Source organism: Salmo salar, chromosome ssa03 (assembly GCF_905237065.1).
Source record: "Salmo salar chromosome ssa03, Ssal_v3.1, whole genome shotgun sequence".
NCBI lineage: Eukaryota > Metazoa > Chordata > Actinopteri > Salmoniformes > Salmonidae > Salmo > Salmo salar.
In genome coordinates, this window is record NC_059444.1 from 33,549,483 (window position 1) to 33,566,867 (window position 17,385).

A 17,385-nucleotide genomic window follows, 5' to 3' on the forward strand; every position below is an offset into this window, starting at 1 on the left:
GTGTACTTAGTTTTTCAAAAGTTTAGCTAGCTTACATTTCTTCAAAATACTAAAGGCTACTCAACGTGCTTCTAACGTTAGCTTGCTATATAATCAAAAGTGCTCGCTTTCTCGCAGGAGGCGAACGAGGAAGAGAACCAACCTGGCAGGACAGTCAGAAGGAAACTCTGGATGCAGAACAATACAGGGCCTAGTGCGCACGTGTAAACAAGCCTTTCATCTTTATTAAAACTCTGAAATAATGTTTGGTGCCTCGAGATCTGGGGGTGTAAGGGGAGGGCAAGACCAGTTCAACTGGGACGATGTGAAAGGCGATAAACACAGGGAAAACTACCTCGGTAAGTGGAGTAAAATGGGGCATCCATCGTCAACGACAGTGCGGTGCTACAGTAGCTGTCTAGTTCACTATATTCGCCTTGCGAATTACTAGCCAACTGTTAAATAAATCGGTCAATTTTATACTAGTTAGATGCGTGTAAGTGCCAATGTATAATCAATAATGTAGCTAGCAATAGTAACGTTAGCTTGTAAACATTTCTCAATGCCACGTTTTCTTACCTTTTTCCTTATTGTAGTCCTTCATTACATTGCTTGTGAGTAACTCAATATCCGCCTGAAACTTACTTTTGGTAAACCTAGTTATGTCGAACTTGAGTCAAACGCACACAACTGACCTCATTATTTAATACTGGCAAGGTCCATGGAGAGCAGCACGCACTCGGCTGCAGTTGGTCGGGGAATGTGATGCTGCCAGCTACGTACCTAGTAGGCGCAGAGATATAGCTTGCTATGAGATATGAAGTAACCATAAATACACACACTATACTGAAATATAAACGCAACAATTTCATTGATTTTACTGAGTTACAGTTCATGAGGAAATCATTCAAATGAAATAAATGCACTAGGCCCTAATCTATGGATTGCACATGTCTGGGAATACAAATATGCATCTGTTGGTCAGATACAGTACCTTAAAAGAATGGGCCTCAGGATTTCGTCACTGTATGTTTGTGTATTCAAATTGCCGTTGATAAAATGCAATCTTGTTCGTTGTCCGTAGTTTATGCCAGCCCATACCATAACCCCAATCTGTCCCCAAAATTGACATCTGCAATCTTCTCGGCCATATACGTGATCTGAGGTTGTGAGGCAGGTTGGATGTACTGCCACATTTTCTGAAACGTGTTGGAGGCGGTTTATGGTAGAATAATTAACATTAAATTATCTGGCAACAGTTATGGCGGGCACTCCTGCAGTCAGCATGCCAATTGCGCACTCCCTCAAAACTTGAGCCATCTGTGGCATTGTGTTGTATGTCAAAACTGCACATTTTAGTGGCCATTTTAGTGCACCTGTGTAATGATCATGCTGTTTAATCAGTTTCTTGATATGCCGCACCTGTCTGGTGGATGGATTATCTTGGCAAAGGACAAGTGCTCACGAACAGGGATGTAAACAAATTTGTGCACAGCATTTGAGAGAAATACAATTTTTGTGTGTATTGAACATTTTTGGGATCTTTTATTTCAGCTCATGAAGCATGGCACCAATACTTTACATGTTGTGTTTATATTTTTGTTCAGTGTACATGGCCAAAAGTATGTGGACAGTCCATCAAATGAGTGGATTCGGCTATTTCAGCCACACCTGAAATCGAGCATCCAGCTATGCAATCTCCATAGACAAATGTTGGCAGTGGAATGGCCTATACTGAAGAGCTCAGTGACTTTCAATTTTGCACCGTCATAGGATGCCACCTTTTCAACAAGTCAAATGTCTGCCCTGCTAGTGCTGGTATTGTGAAGTAGATATGTCTAGGAGCAACAACGGCACAGCCGCGAAGTGGTAGGCCACACAAGCTCACAGAACAGGACCGCTGAAGAGCGTAAAAATCGTCTGTCCTTGGTTGCAACACTCACTACCGAGTTCCAAACTGACGTTGCGTCTGGAAGAATGTTCAGCACAAGAACTGTTCGGGAGCTTCATGAAATGGGTTTCCATGGCCGAGCAGCCGCATGCAAGCCTAAGATCACCATGCGCAATGCCAAGCATCGGCAGGAGTGGTGTAAAGCTCGCCGCCATTGAACTCTGGAGCAGTGGAAACACGTTTCCTTGGCGTGATGAATTACGCTTCACCATCTGGGTTTGGCGGATGCCAGGAGAATGCTACCTGCACCAATGCATAGTTCCAACTGTAAAGTTTGGTGGAGGAGGAATAATGATCTAGGGCTGTTTTTCATGGTTTAGCTAGGCCCCTTTGTTTCAGTGGAGGGGAATCTTAACGCGACAACATATGTCATTCTAGATGAATGTGCTTCCAACTTCGTGGCAACAGTTTGGGGAAAGCCCTTTCCTGTTTCAATATGACAATGCCCCCATGCACAAAGCAAGGTCCATACTTAAATGGTTTGTTGAGATCAGTGTGGAAGAACTTGACTGGCCTGCACACAGCCCTGACCTCAACCCCATCGAACACCTTTGGGATGAATTGCAACACTGACTGTGAGCCAGGCCTAATCGCCCAACATAAGTCCCCGACCTCACTAATTATCTTGTGGCTGAATGGAAGTCCCCACAGGTGTGTTCCAACATGTGGAAAGCCTTCCCAGAAGAGTGGAGGCTGTTATAGCAGCAAAGGGGGGACCATCTCTATATTAATGTCCATGATTTTGGAATGAGATGTTTGATGAGCAGGTGTCCACATACAGTACTTCTGGCCATGTATGTATGTGTGTGTAATGTATGTATGAATTGACTGACTTGAAACGCTGTACAATTTTGAGATGTTCTCCAAATTAATACACCGGTGACGTAAAATCTTAGAAAAATAGTTATCAACACTGCAGCCTGTTGCAAAATCTTAGATTTTTAGATATCACCCTGAGTAAGAATAGTTATGATAATCACTTCTGTGTTTGGAAAATCAAACATAATTAAACTTGATGTATAAGTTCATTATTAAAGCCATGTCACTTTAACCATATCTACATGTACATACTACCTCAATCAGCCCGACTAACTGGTGTCTGTATTTAGCCTCGCTACTGTATATAGCCTTGCTACTGTTATTTTTCACTGTCTTTTTACTGTTGTTTTTATTTCTTTACTTACCTATTGTTCACCTAATATATTTTTTGCAGTATCTGTTAGAGCCTGTAAGTAGTAAGCATTTCACTGTAAGGTCTACACCTGTTGTATTCTGCGCACGTGACAAATAAACTTTGATTTGATTTGGGCATGCATGCTTGCATTTTAAGTATAGTTACATCCCTGTTATTGTATCATCCCCAGGGAACTCTCTTATGGCACCAGTGGGGCGATGGCAGAAAGGCAAAGATCTGACGTGGTATGCCAAAGACAAAAAAGGCGCTGTCAAGCCTATGTCAAGAGAAGAGGAGCTTGCCACTGTGAAAGCAGCAGAGCAAGAGGCACTGATGGCTGCCCTGTAAGAGGAACATCACACAAAAATAAGAACCTTACAGAAATATTTGAATAAAATGTCAAGTTAATGTCTTATTCTGTGTTCTCAGAGGCCACAAGAATATAAAGAGACAACCAACTGGCCTGACCAAAGAGGTGCTACTTTTTTTCCTTCAGTGTTTTTGAGACACATTTGTATTATGTGCTAGATTGTATGTTTTGGATCACAATCATGTCTTTGTTTTATAGTATCACAACTGCATTAGAACAGGGAAGATAACGTTTCAAAAAATCACATTTATTTATTTAATAAAAAAGAATATATGTTTTGCAGTTGTCACAGTGATTTACAGTAACTAGACCAGATCCCAAATAGCAAGCATAATCCATTTCCAATCAAATTTGATCATACATTTTAGGGATGAGAACATGATTGCTTTAATTCCAATTGCAATGTGCCCAACAGGACCTTTCAGATGTGTGCAGGAGGGAGGATGCGGAAGCTGAGGACAGAGATGTGGATAGAGTCTCAGGCCTTGGAAGCTCTGGGTAACTGACTGCTATTTGCAAAAGTGTTAGGTTCTGATTATGTATTACAGTAGGAGATTTCACCAACAAGCGATGAATGGTTTTGGAGCCACTATGGCACTTGAGTTGTTTATGTATCCTCAGTTTAGAGATGTTTATTTTCTAAGCAATGTTGCTCTTTAGACTCTATTTTTGTAGGAACATAGATGAATCCATGGCCGAGTATCCCCTTAAAATTTCAAATGGAGAAAGAAAGTGCTTGCCGTATTGGATTGGAGCTGTACTAGTTGAGTATTTATTGATATGTTTTCTGTCATCAGTGCAACGTCACGGAAAATGGTGTTCTCCCAAAAGGAGAAGGAAGCTGCCAAAATTGGCTTGACAGTCTTCACAGTAAGTTTATTTTCATGCTCTCTGTGTAGATACATCCAAACTCAGTTTAGCTATCCAGTATAGTACACAACAACGTGTTGGTGTGTTAATCCATTTGTGTTAGCTACACATTTGTATCCCAGTGGCGTTTAAGATCAGGGAAGACACTTTTTTATTTTTTATTTATGAGCATGACTGTATTTCTATTACAGCATATTGGATGACTGTCATTCATATTCCATTCCCCCAGCTCAATATATCATCGATAGGTTTAGGCTACTACATAATACTTGAATTTGCCCTATATCCATCATGAGGTTGTTACAACCTAGCCTACAAATGAAAGTTTGAGAGACAAATTGGTGTAATCAAGGTGACAGACAATGATGCATTCAATACCTAGCCTGCATCTAGCTGATCTGGGGCGTAATCATTAGTCCAAACAGTTGCAAAATGTTCAGTTTTGCAACTAAAATGAGTTTCTATTGGACAAATTCAGGTAGGTCCATCCCGTTTCGTTCCGTTTGCTTCCATTTAAGAAATCCACGATTCTAAAATGGATTGTCTACTCGGGAAAACAGGGTGATGAAGGAGTTAGAGCTGGACATACAAAGTCGTAGCATGCATGAAAATGTAATATTTTCTGAGATTCCTGAAGACGCATCCAATAATCCAGAGGGCATGATTAGAGAATTCATGGAATCCACCTTGAAACTTCCTCTAGAGACTGTAAACAAGGTGTCTTTCCACCGTGTACACAGACTTGGAGCTCGGCGAAACAAGACCAAGGGTACCCGACCGATCATTCCAAAATTTGAACACCACCAACAAAAGGAGCTGATCAAAAGCAGGGGAAAGGGGCTTAAAGGGAGCAAATTCGGTCTCAATGACCAATTTCCACAGGAGATAAACAAACGTCGCAAGAGACTGTATCCTGTACAGAGGCAACAGAGGGAGAGGGGTAAGCGTGCCTTTCTCATTGTGGACAAACGCTTTATAGATGGACAGCTATTCCGAGACAGCTCCATAACACTGTGGCTGTACAAAATTCTACAGGGACTTCAGGTTACGAAAAAAAAGAAAGTAACGTTATGGGAACTGTAAAAATATCTGAACACTGAAGTGGATATGAACACACACGTATTCAATTACATGTTCACTTAAACATACGGACTAATACATATACACTTGATCTCGCTCTCTTTCTTTTTTCTCTTCTCTCCCTCTCACCTCTCTCTCGATTGTCGAACTGTTCTATAATTGAATGTTTCTTGTTAATATTTTCTGTCTTTATCTACATGTTTACAACAAGCAAGGGGAAGATCTCAGAATAGGGACATTGGGGAATAATAACATTGTATGGGATACATTTGTACTGTAGTGAAGCCGTCTCTATAGTAATGCGAGGTCTCTTTCATGATCATGTGAAACGTCAATTGCTATGGAAGTGCTGGGATGTGTTTTTCAATGATGTTAAAGGTAAATATGATGCAACTATGATGGTGATACAATATGGATTACAATTATCATCATGAATATTAAGGCTATACGCACTACATGTTACACACAGACACTTAACCCCGCCATTTTGCATGGTTATTATTTATTTGGACATCACACATATACAGACATCGTACACACTCACTAAATCACATCCAATATCATACACATCAACTTACTTAGATTTACTACACACATAATATCTTGTCTCAATTTTCTAACATCTGTGACATTGGCTTACAGACAGGGGCATAGAACCTTTTTTTTTTTTTTTAAATCTAAATATCAGACATTTGAACGCTCTAGTTTTGACTGTCATAATACCTCTGATGGCAGTAACTTTACAAGCACTAATTATTATCAATTTAGACTGAGAATAGTATCTAGTTATGGTAAGGGTGAAATAAGTATAGCCAGTTATAATTGTAACGGTTTAGCAGATTATTAAAAAAAAGATCAGTCTTTATGTGGCTAAAAGAAAAGGAATATAACATATACTGTTTACAGGAAACTCACTCTACATCCTTAGATGAAGTTGCGTGGAAAAAATAATGGCGTGGTGAAATAATTTTCTGTCATGGATGAAGGAACTCAAAAGGTGTGATGATATTAATTTAACAAAAATGAATGTGCAAATAGTTAGGAATGATTCGCAAGGAAGGTGGATATTTTTGAATATGAAAGTGGACGAAAAAGAGATTTGGCTCATTAATCTATATGATCCAAATCAGGATGACCCATACTTCTTTGAAAATATTTATACCAATTTATTGAACTTACAGGAAACAAATTATCAAATCATTATGGTAGGAGACTATAACACAGTGTTAAGTACCTCAATGGACCGTAAGGGAAATCACTCTACAAACTATCATCACCGTGCCCTTAAGGAAATCACAAATATTATGGACACATTAGAAATAGTGGATATTTGAAGACTAAAAAACCCAGACCTAGTGAGATATACATGAAGGAGACTTAATCAAGCTAGTCGTCTTGACTACTTTCTTGTCTCTTTCATCAAAGGTTAAAAAAGTTTTAATAGGAGATAGAATGCGATCGGATCATCATCTAATTTGCCTTCACATAACTCTTATAGAATTTCCATGTGGACGGGTATATTGGAAATTTAATCAAAGTTTACTGGAGGACAACTTATTTTAATCTAAGACAAAATCATTTATAACCATTTTTCCAGTATAATATAGGAACAGCAAATCCACTTACTGTTTGGGATACCTTTTAAATGTACCTTCAGAGGTCATTCAATTCAATATTCATCAATAATAAAAAAGCAGTTTCTGGCTAAAGAGACAAGACTAACAAGGGAAATACATGAACTAATAGTACAGGTAGATACAAAATAAGTTAGAGGAAAAACAAAACACTTGAACTTATTCAAGAACAATCTAATATAATCTATTACAAAAATAAAGCAAACTGGATGGAATATGTTGAAAAATGCACACAATTCTTCCTGAATCTCCAACACAGGAACGCTAACAAAAATAATTTGCAGAAACTCGTTACTGAAGATGGAGTCATCTATGATTCTCCGAATGATGTTTTAAAAGGGGAAGCTAAACATTTTAAGCAGATGTTCTCTTTTCCGTCTCATCCTCTCCCACTGAATGAAGATTACGGTTAGGAATTCTTTCCAAATAATATAAAAAATTGAAAATGAACAAATGGTCAGAAAAATCAGTGCGAAGGCCAAATTACAGAGAACTTTGAGGCTATTAAATCCTTTGTCTGGAGAAACCCCAGGGCTTGATGGCATACCGGTAGAAGTATATCAAGCCTTTTTTTATATACTCAACTCCATTGTTAGCTTGTTTTAACTACTCCTATAGAAATGGTAGTCTGTCAGGTACTCAGCAGGATGGTCTGATTTCACTATTATTCAAACAAGACCCAGATGGCAAATATAAAGACCCAGTCTATCTAAAAAAAACTGGAGGCCCCTAACACTTCAATGTTGGGATGAAAAAATACTAGCGAAATGCATAGCACTCTGAATGAAAAGGGTTTTACCAGGTATTGTTCATCCTGATCAGACAGGTTTTTTACATGGACGATACATTGGAGATAATATATGACAACTACTAGAAATAATAGAACATCATGAAACCTCTAAGAAGCCAGGCCTGGATTTTGAAAAGGCCTTTGATAAAAGTAAGACTGGATTTATTTTATTTTTTTTATTTCGGTGATTCTCTTATAAAATGGGTAAAAGTAATGTATAGCAACCCCTGGTGTAAAATAGTAAATAACGGCTACTTCTCAGAGTTTTGATTTGTCAAGAGGAGTTAAACAAGGGTGTCCGTTGTCACCATATCTATTCGCTATGGCCATCGAAATGCTAGCTATTAAAATCAGATCCAATGACAACATTAGAGGATTAGAAATCCAAGGCTTAAAAACAAAGGTGTCCATGTATGCCGATGACTCAAGTTTTATATTAAGTCCGTAACCTAGATCCCTGCAATGTCTCATTGAAGATCTAGATAGCTTTTAGTCCAGAAAAGTTAATTATGATAATTGTACAATATTACGTATTGGATCTTTAAAAAATACAACTTTTACATTACCCTGCAATTTACCTATAAAATGGGCTGACGATGAAGTAGACATACTTGGTATTCATATCACAAAATATATAAATAAGCTCTCCACAATGAATTTCAATAGAAAGCTTGTAAAAATAGACAAGATCCTGCAACCGTGGAGAGGTAAATACCTGTCTATTTATGGAAAAATTGCCCTGATTAACTCCATAGTCAAATCTGTTTACTCACTTTCTTATGGCACTGCCTACTCCTGCTAATTCGTTTTTCAAATCATATGAGCAAAAATCTTTTGCTTTATCTAGGATGCTAAACCAGACAAAATAAAGCGTGCCTATCTATATAATGAATATGAATTGGGTGGGTTGAGTTTATTAATATAAAAGCACTAAACCTTTCTCTAAAAGCTTCACTTATTCAAAAGTTTTACTTGAACCTTAAATGGTTCTCAAGTAGATTACTAAGAAAAGCTCATCCATTGTCTAAAAAATGCCTTTGTGCAGATTGCCATGTCTCATTTAAGATTAATTGAAAATTATACTTTTTTTCAAAGCATTGCAGAGCTGGCTACATATTCAATTTCATCCCCCTGAAAAGAGAACAAACATTATGGCTGAACTCAAATGTGCTGGTTGTTAAAATACCTGTATTTATGGGAAAGATGTTTGAAAAGGGTATTTTGTTCTAAAATTATGTTGTTAATTGGAATGGTAGAGTTATATCTTTCATGGAGTTATCAGAATTGTACGGGAAGGTCTGCTCAATCCTTCCCGTACAACCAATTGATTACAGCATTACCTAAAACATGGAGGAGGCAGGTGGCAGCGGGAGGAGGTAGGGAACTGGTCTGTCGGCCCAATATAAAGGATCAAAACAGGCAGAGGAATAAAAATTGCATAAATAGGAAAGTATACCAGTTTCATTTGAGGACCAGTATGTTGACAACTGTGCCATACAGATTGCAAAATAGTTGGGAAGAGATTTTTGATGTACTGATTCCATGGTACAGTGTTATTGACTTGATATATAAAACGACGCAAGATTCAATACTTCGTGCTTTTCAGCTAAAATTATTATATAGAACTCTTGCCAACAACAAAACATTGAGTATTTGGGGCATAAAATCATCAAAGCTCTGCAGATTTTGTTGTCTCAGGTTCAGGAATGGCTGAAAATGCATAACATTGATCTAAAATTGACCCTAGAAATAGTACTGTTAGGAGATCTGCAGAGACCGTGTCAGTCAATTACTAATATACTAATACTCTTAGTAAAAGTATTTATTTTCAACTCGCAATCTGTGGATTCTATTCGATTAGATAGATTTAAATTGTATGTTAAACATCAGAGTTGAAAGATACAGTGAGGGAAGAAAGTATTTGATCCCCTGCTGATTTTGTACGTTTGCCCACTGACAAAGAAATGATCAGTCTATAATTTTAATGGTAGGTTTATTTGAACAGTGAGACAGAATAACAACAAAAAAATCCAGAAAAACGCATGTCAAAAATGTTATAAATTAATTTGCATTTTAATGAGGGAAATAAGTATTTGACCCCCTCTCAATCAGAAAGATTTATTTTATACAGGTAACGAGTTGAGATTAGGAGCACACTCTTAAAGGGAGTGCTCCTAATCTCAGTGTGTTACCTGTATCAAAGACACCTGTCCACATAAGCAAGCAATCAATCAGATTCCAAACTCTCCACCATGGCCAAGACCAAAGAGCTCTCCAAGGATGTCAGGGACAAGATTGTAGACCTACACAAGGATGGAATGGGCTACAAGACCATTGCCAAGTAGCTTGGTGAGAAGGTGACAACAGTTGGTGTGATTATTCGCAAATGGAAGAAACACAAAAGAACTGTCAATCTCCCTCGGCCTGGGGCTCCATGCAAGATCTTACCTCGTGGAGTTGCAATGATCATGAGAACGGTGAGGAATCAGCCCAGAACTACACGGGAGGATCTTGTCAATGATCTCAAGACAGCTAGGACCATAGTCACCAAGAAAACAATTGTTAACACACTTCGCCGTGAAGGACTGAAATCCTGCAGCGCCCGCAAGGTCCCCCTGCTCAAGAAAGCACATATACATGGCTGTCTGAAGTTTGCCAATGAACATCTGAATGATTCAGAGGACAACTGGGTGAAAGTGTTGTGGTCAGATGAGACCAAAATGGAGCTCTTTGGCATCAACTCAACTCGCTGTGTTTGGAGGAGGAGGAATGCTGCCTATGACCCCAAGAACACCATCCCCACCGTCAAACTTGGAGGTGGAAACATTATGCTTTGGGGGTGTTTTTCTGCTAAGGGGACAGGACAACTTCACCGCATCAAAGGGACGATGGACGCGGCCATGTACTGTGAAATCTTGGGTGAGAACCACCTTCCCTCAGCCAGGGCATTGAAATGGGTCGTGGATGGGTATTCCAGCATGACAATGACCCAAAACACACGGCCAAGGCAACAAAGGAGTGGCTCAAGAAGAAGCACATTAAGGTCCTGGAGTAGCCTAGCCAGTCTCCAGACCTTAATCCCATAGAAAATCTGTGGAGGGAGCTGAAGGTTCGAGTTGCCAAACGTCAGCCTCGAAACCTTAATGACTTGGAGAAGATCTGCAAAGAGGAGTGGGACAAAATCCCTCCTGAGATGTGTGCAAACCTGGTGGCCAACTACAAGAAACGTCTGACCTCTGTGATTGCCAACAAGGGTTTTGCCACCAAGTACTAAGTCATGTTTTGCAGATGGGTCAAATACTTATTTCCCTCATTAAAATACAAATCATTTTATAACATTTTTGACGTGTTTTTCTGGATTTTTTGTTGTTATTCTGTCTCTCACTGTTCAAATAAACCCACCTTTAAAATTATAGACTGATCATTTCTTTGTCAGTGGGCAAACGTACAAAATCAGCAGGGGTCAAATACTTTTTTCCCTCACTGTATATGTTGTGTAGAAATCTGACGAGGGTGGCCAGCAGAGGTAGGCGGGATGGGCTGAGGGAAGCTGAGGGTTGGGGATGTGGAATTGGAGACAAGTGGGAGTGGAGTTGCTGCAAATACACACACACACACACACACACACTCACGTAAATAGTGCCAGACATGCACTCAAACATATACAGTTGGCCTTGCTGTTATGATTTTAGTCGTCTTTGTCATTTTTTTCTTTTTCTTTTCTTTTTTCTCATGAGTTAATTTTCTTGGTTGTTTGTGCATGGGGGGGGGGTGGGGAATGGAATACATTTTATTTTAAAAAAATATATATATTTTTTTCTTTGGGGGGGACAGTGGGAAGGGTCTCGGATGGTTGAGGGACAGCTGTGGGGGGATCTTGGAGGGTTCGCGTCCCTGTTTTTTTTGGCCTTGTGGGAGATCTGTCGACGTGCCCTTGAGCAGGGTGTTGACCCTGGATGCTTCTGTGTGCCGCTCTGAATGGGAGTGTGTTGGATGACTGGTATGGTGTAGTTGTTGAGCGGCTTCACTGCAAGTATATTGTATGTTTTGGATATTTAAAAAAAGAAACGTTTTGCAACAGAATCGGCGGAATGTACATATACGCTTGGATGAGTTGCAGTGTTGGATAGCCTTCATCCAGCTAGCTAACATAAATAGCATTGTTCTCTGAATCTGGTTGTTTAGTAGGCTAAATTCGCTTCATTAGCAAAGTGAAAGGTAAACTAAGAAGAAGAGAAAAATACTAAATATAGCTAGAAATGAATTTGTTCAAAACTGCTAAACTATCTTTCTCTGAGTCAACTACTCACTACACTTTATGCACTGCAGTGGTAGCTATCTGTAGCTTATGCTTTCAGTATTGGATTAATTCTCTGATCCTTTGATTGGATAGACATGTCAGTTTATGCTGCAAGCGCTCTGATAGGTTGGAGGACATCGTTCGGAAGTTGTCGTAATAACTGTGTACGTCTACGAAAGGGGGTGAGAACCATGAGCCTCCTAGGTTTTGTTATGAAAATAGCTGTCCTCCGGCTACACTATTGAACTATCTCAGAAGATGCGGTTGAGGCTACTATAGACATTCATTGCAAAACAGTGTTTTAATCAGTTATTTGGTGACATTAATATATTTATTATAGTTGTATCTAAAAATGATAACTTTTTATGAAATTCACTGAGTATGATGGTCCCCTTGTTCCTCTGAGGAGCCGCCACTGGTGTAGCTACATGATTCATACAGCTTGGGAATTGATGCTGTAATAGACATGTTACATGATTATGGTCATAATGGAGAGCATTATTTTCACAGCACCATAAAACAGAAGGGAAGTCTGGAAGCCAGGAAGCCTCAGCCAGAAAGATGTCTGAGAACACAGAGAAACAGGACATGGATCAAAGGTAACGTGTTATTGATCACATATTGTGTTGTCAATCGATTCCCTGAGGTACATTTCTTCCATTACTGTCTAAACAAAAAATATATATAATCAAGACTTGTCTGTTATACTTTCCCATCATAGACATGAGAGCAGCAAAAAGAACAAAAAGGAAAAGAGAAAAAAAAAAGGAGAAGAAGAAGAAAAGGCAGAGAAGAGACTCTTCCTCTTCAGATTCAGACAATGACAGTAAAAGGTTAGCATGTTTCTGCCTTTTTAACCTGCAGGTCATTTGTACATATTATCCTTATGCCTTTTTAAAATGATAATACAACATTTATCACAAGAAACTGTGAATAGTATATGGCGCCGACAGAGATGGTCGCCTCGCGTTCTTAGGAAACTATGCAGTATTTCGTTTTTTTAATGTATTATTTCTTACACTGTTACCCCAGGAAATTAAGTCTTATTACATACAGCCAGGAAGAACTATTGGCTATAAGAGCAACGTCAACTTGCCAACATTACGACCAGGAATACGACTTTCCCAAAGCGGATCCTCTGTTTGGACCACCACCCAGGACAATGGATCGGATCCCAGTAGGCGACCCAAAACAACGGCGCCGCAGAAGGGGCAGACGGAGCGGTCTTCTGGTCAGGCTCCGTAGACGTGCACATCGCTCACCGCTACCGAGTATACTACTCGCCAATGTCCAGTCTTTTGACAACCAGGTAGATGAAATTCGAGCAAGGGATGCCTTCCAGAGAGATATCAGAGATTGTAACATTCTCTGTTTCACGGAAACATGGCTCACTCGGGATACGTTATCAGAGTCGGTACAGCCACCCGGTTTCTTCACGCTTCACACATCGCGCAGACAGAAACATCTCTCTGGTAAGAAGGGCGGGTATGCCTTATGATTAACGAGTCGTGGTGTGATCATAACAACATACAGGAACTCTAGTCCTTTTGGTCACCTGACCTAAAATTCCTTACAATCAAATGCCGAGCGCATTATCTACCAAGAGAATTCTCTTCGACTATAATCACAGCCGTGTATATCCCCCCCCCCACACAGACACCTCGACGGCCCTGAAAGAACTTCAATGGACTCTATGTAAACTGGAAACCACATATCCTGAGGCTGCATTTATTGTAGCTGGGGGTTTTATCAAGGCTAATCTGAAAACAAGGTTCCCTAAATTTCGCGCAAAACTGAAAGCGCGAACCACTGGTTTTAATCATGGCAAGGCGACCAGAAACATGACCGAATACAAACAGTGAAACTATTCCCTCCGCAAGGCAATTAAACAAGCTAAGCATCCGTATAGAGACAAAGTAGTCGCAATTCAACGGCTCAGACACGAGACGTATGTGGCAGGGTCTACAGTCAATCACGGATTACAGAAAGAAAACCAGCTCGTCGCGGACACCGACGTCTTGCTCCCAGACAAACTAAACAACTTCTTTGCTCGCTTTGAGGACAATACAGTGCCACTGACACGGCCTGCTACCAAAACCGGCGGGCTGTCCTTCACCGCACCCAATGTGAGTAAAACATTTAAATGTGTTAACCCTCGCAAGGCTGCCGGCCCAGACGGCATCACTAGCTGTGTCCTCAGAGCATGTGCAGACCAGCTGGCTGGTGTGTTTTCGGACATATTCAATCAATCCCTGTCCCAGTCTGCTGTTCCCACATGCTTCAAGAGGGCCACCATTGTTCCTGTTCCAAAGAAAGCTAAGGTAACTAAGCTAAACGACTTATCGCCCCGTAGCACTCACTTCCGTCATCATGAAGTGCTTTGAGAGACTAGTCAAGGACCATATCACCTCCAGCCTACCTGACACCCTAGACCCACTCCAATTTGCTTACCGCTCCAATAGGTCCACAGACGACGCAATCGCACTGCACACAGCCCTTGCCCCCATCTGGACAAGAGGAATACCTATGTAAGAATGCTGTTCATCGATTACAGCTCAGCATTTAACACCATTCTTACCTCAAAACTCGTCATTAAGCTCGAGACCCTGGGTCTCGACCCCCACCCTGTGCAACTGGGTCCTGGACTTTCTGACGGGCTGCCCCCAGGTGATGAGGGTAGGAAACAACATCTCCACCTCGCTGACCCTCAACACTGGGGCCCCACAAGGGTGCGTTCTCAGCCCTCTCCTGTACTCCCTGTTCACCCATGACTGCATGGCCATGCACGCCTCCAACTCAATCATCAAGTTTGCAGACGACACTACAGTGGTAGACTTGATTACCAACAACAACGAGACGGCCTACAGGGAGGAGGTGAGGGCCCTCGGAGTGTGGTGTCAGGAAAATAACCTCGCACTCAACGTCAACAAAACAAAGGAGATGATCGTGGACTTCAGGAAACAGCAGAGGGAGCACCCCCCTATCCACATCGACGGGACAGTAGTGGAGAAGGTGGAAAGTTTTAAGTTCCTCGGCGTACACATCACGGACAAACTGACATGGTCCACCCACACGGACAGTGTGGTGAAGAAGGCGCAACAGCGCCTCTTCAACCTCAGGAGGATGAAGAAATTTGGCTTGTCACCAAAAACACTCAAACTTTTACAGATGCACAATCGAGAGCATCCTGTCGGGCTGTATCACCGCCTGGTATGGCAACTGCTCCGCCCACAACCGTAAAGTTCTCCAGAGTGTAGTGAGGTCTGCACAACGCATAACCGGGGGAAAACTACCTGCCCTCCAGGACACCTACACCACCCGATGTCACAGGAAGGCCAAAAAGATCATCAAGAACAACAACCACCCGAGCCACTGCCTGTTCACACCGCTATCATCCAGAAGGCGAGGTCAGTACAGGTGCATCAAAGCTGGGACTGAGAGACTGAAAAACAGCTTCTATCTCAAGGCCATCAGACAGCCATCACTAACCTTGAGTGACTGTTGCCAACATACTGACTCAAATCTCTAGCCACTTTAATAATTAAATTGGATGTAATAAATGTATCACTAGTCACTTAAATAATGCTACTTTATATAATGTTTACATACACTACATTACTCATCTCATATGTATCTACTGCATCTTGCCTATGCCGCACGGCCATCGCTCATCCATATATTTATGTGTACATATTCTTATTAATTCCTTTACACTTGTGTGTATAAGGTAGTTGTTGTGAAATTGTTAGATTACTTGTTAGATATTACTGCACTGTCGGAACTAGAAGCACAAGAATTTCGCTACACTCGCATTAACATCTGCTAACCATGTGTATGTGACCAAAAAATATTTATTTGATTTGACACAAGTCCTAATAATGCTACAAGACAAGTCTTTGCACTAGAGGGCGCTAAATCACTGTTGCAGGGGGAGGTGGAGCTGGTTTTTGGTTCCATCTCAAAAGCTGAGTTTTTGTGCCAAACTTCAAAAGTTCTGTCAACCATTAAACTGTGTATGCTTGGTCGAAATATAGAACAGGTTGTAGCTACCCTTACTAAGGATGTGTCAGTTAATGTGTCCAGCTGCTTAATTAGGTGGTACTACAGGGCAATGATGAAAAAGGAGTCTTAGGATGTTTAGCAACAGGAAGAGGTAGTCTTATGAAATTTTAAAATGGGTGTAGGGTTGATTTGAACTGAGTGAATGCATCATCCAGCCCACGTAATGCTTATCTTGTTTTTGGGGGGGTGGAGTGGGGAAGGCCTTATTTATTATTCTCATATGGAACCCAGGTAGTTATCATCCTCATAGATGAGGTAAAGGTTTGTATCATAACATTAAGTGTATCTCTGCTTTATCTTCCTCAGCCAGCTCTCACAACAGCTTACTTCAACCCCCACCTACTAGTCCCAATCATTGACTCTGTGTGTGTGTGTGTGTGTGTGTGTGTGTGTGTGTGTGTGTTACTCCTCAGGCACAGAAAGGACCACCATCATCATAATCCATCATGCCTCAGTCAGACTGGAGCCAGACCCCATGACAGCCATTCAAGGGGGGGGCCAAAGGGCGAGCGCCACCCCTCCTCCTCCCAACGACGCCAGCAGAGGCATGACACAGACTCCTCCGACAGGGGGTCCCCTGTCCCCCGTCACCGTGCTAGCCACAAGGCAGCCCCTGCTGCTCCTACACAAAGCCACAGGCGGCGCCATGACACAGACTCGGACGATTAAGTTCCCCCTAACCCCACAATCAGACACACGCAGAAGGAGAGGAGCCCTCTAGTCCACAGCAGAGCAGCTTGACTGGTTTATGGACTGTCCTCATGTACCTCTGGACTGGACTCAGTGGACTGTGGTTGAGAACAGTGTGTCAATCTGTAGGCTACTCCTCAAACCACCCACAGGCTTGTGACCTTGTTGGAACTGATTGTCGTTTTTATCTGTTGAATTTGTTTCTTGGTTATTTTTTTCTGAACCAACACAAATGTATTTTATGATCTAGCTACCAAAATTGAGGGACATTTTGCCACTATTCATGCAAGTAAATCAGGGACTAGTAAGTACTGAAAGCAAGATAAGTAGATGTGTACTTGGTGCTGAAATTAAGTTACTGTCAATAAAAACTATTGCTGTCCAAAATATTTCATTCTGGTGTCACACTTGCCCATACCACCAAAACATAAAAAAAAAAAAATGTTTAAAGTGGGCCATCAACTGTTTGTCACCTCCTATTTGGT

General features: G+C 41.0%; 2 protein-coding genes across 3 annotated transcripts in view; one reads left to right on the forward strand and one right to left on the reverse strand.

Moving 5' to 3' along the window:
- kgua (Guanylate kinase) overlaps window positions 1-750 on the reverse strand; it is a 36,091-nt gene extending 35,341 nt beyond the window's left edge. The window contains exon 1 of one of the 2 annotated variants that reach the window (XM_014190928.2): window positions 559-750. In XM_014190928.2, coding sequence (XP_014046403.1) covers window positions 559-583 — 25 coding nt within the window. In that variant the 5' untranslated portion in view covers window positions 584-750. The remainder of the gene's footprint in view (window positions 1-558) is intronic. The other variant, XM_014190929.2, reaches the window with a different exon arrangement.
- Window positions 27-17,362, forward strand: LOC106599867 (multiple myeloma tumor-associated protein 2 homolog). The gene is given in 9 exon segments (XM_014191216.2): window positions 27-338; window positions 3,295-3,448; window positions 3,534-3,579; window positions 3,890-3,972; window positions 4,272-4,344; window positions 12,659-12,747; window positions 12,870-12,906; window positions 12,908-12,981; window positions 16,624-17,362. Coding segments are annotated over 9 exon segments (909 nt in total). The 5' UTR covers window positions 27-241; the 3' UTR covers window positions 16,880-17,362.
- Window positions 17,363-17,385: the final 23 nt, after the last annotated feature.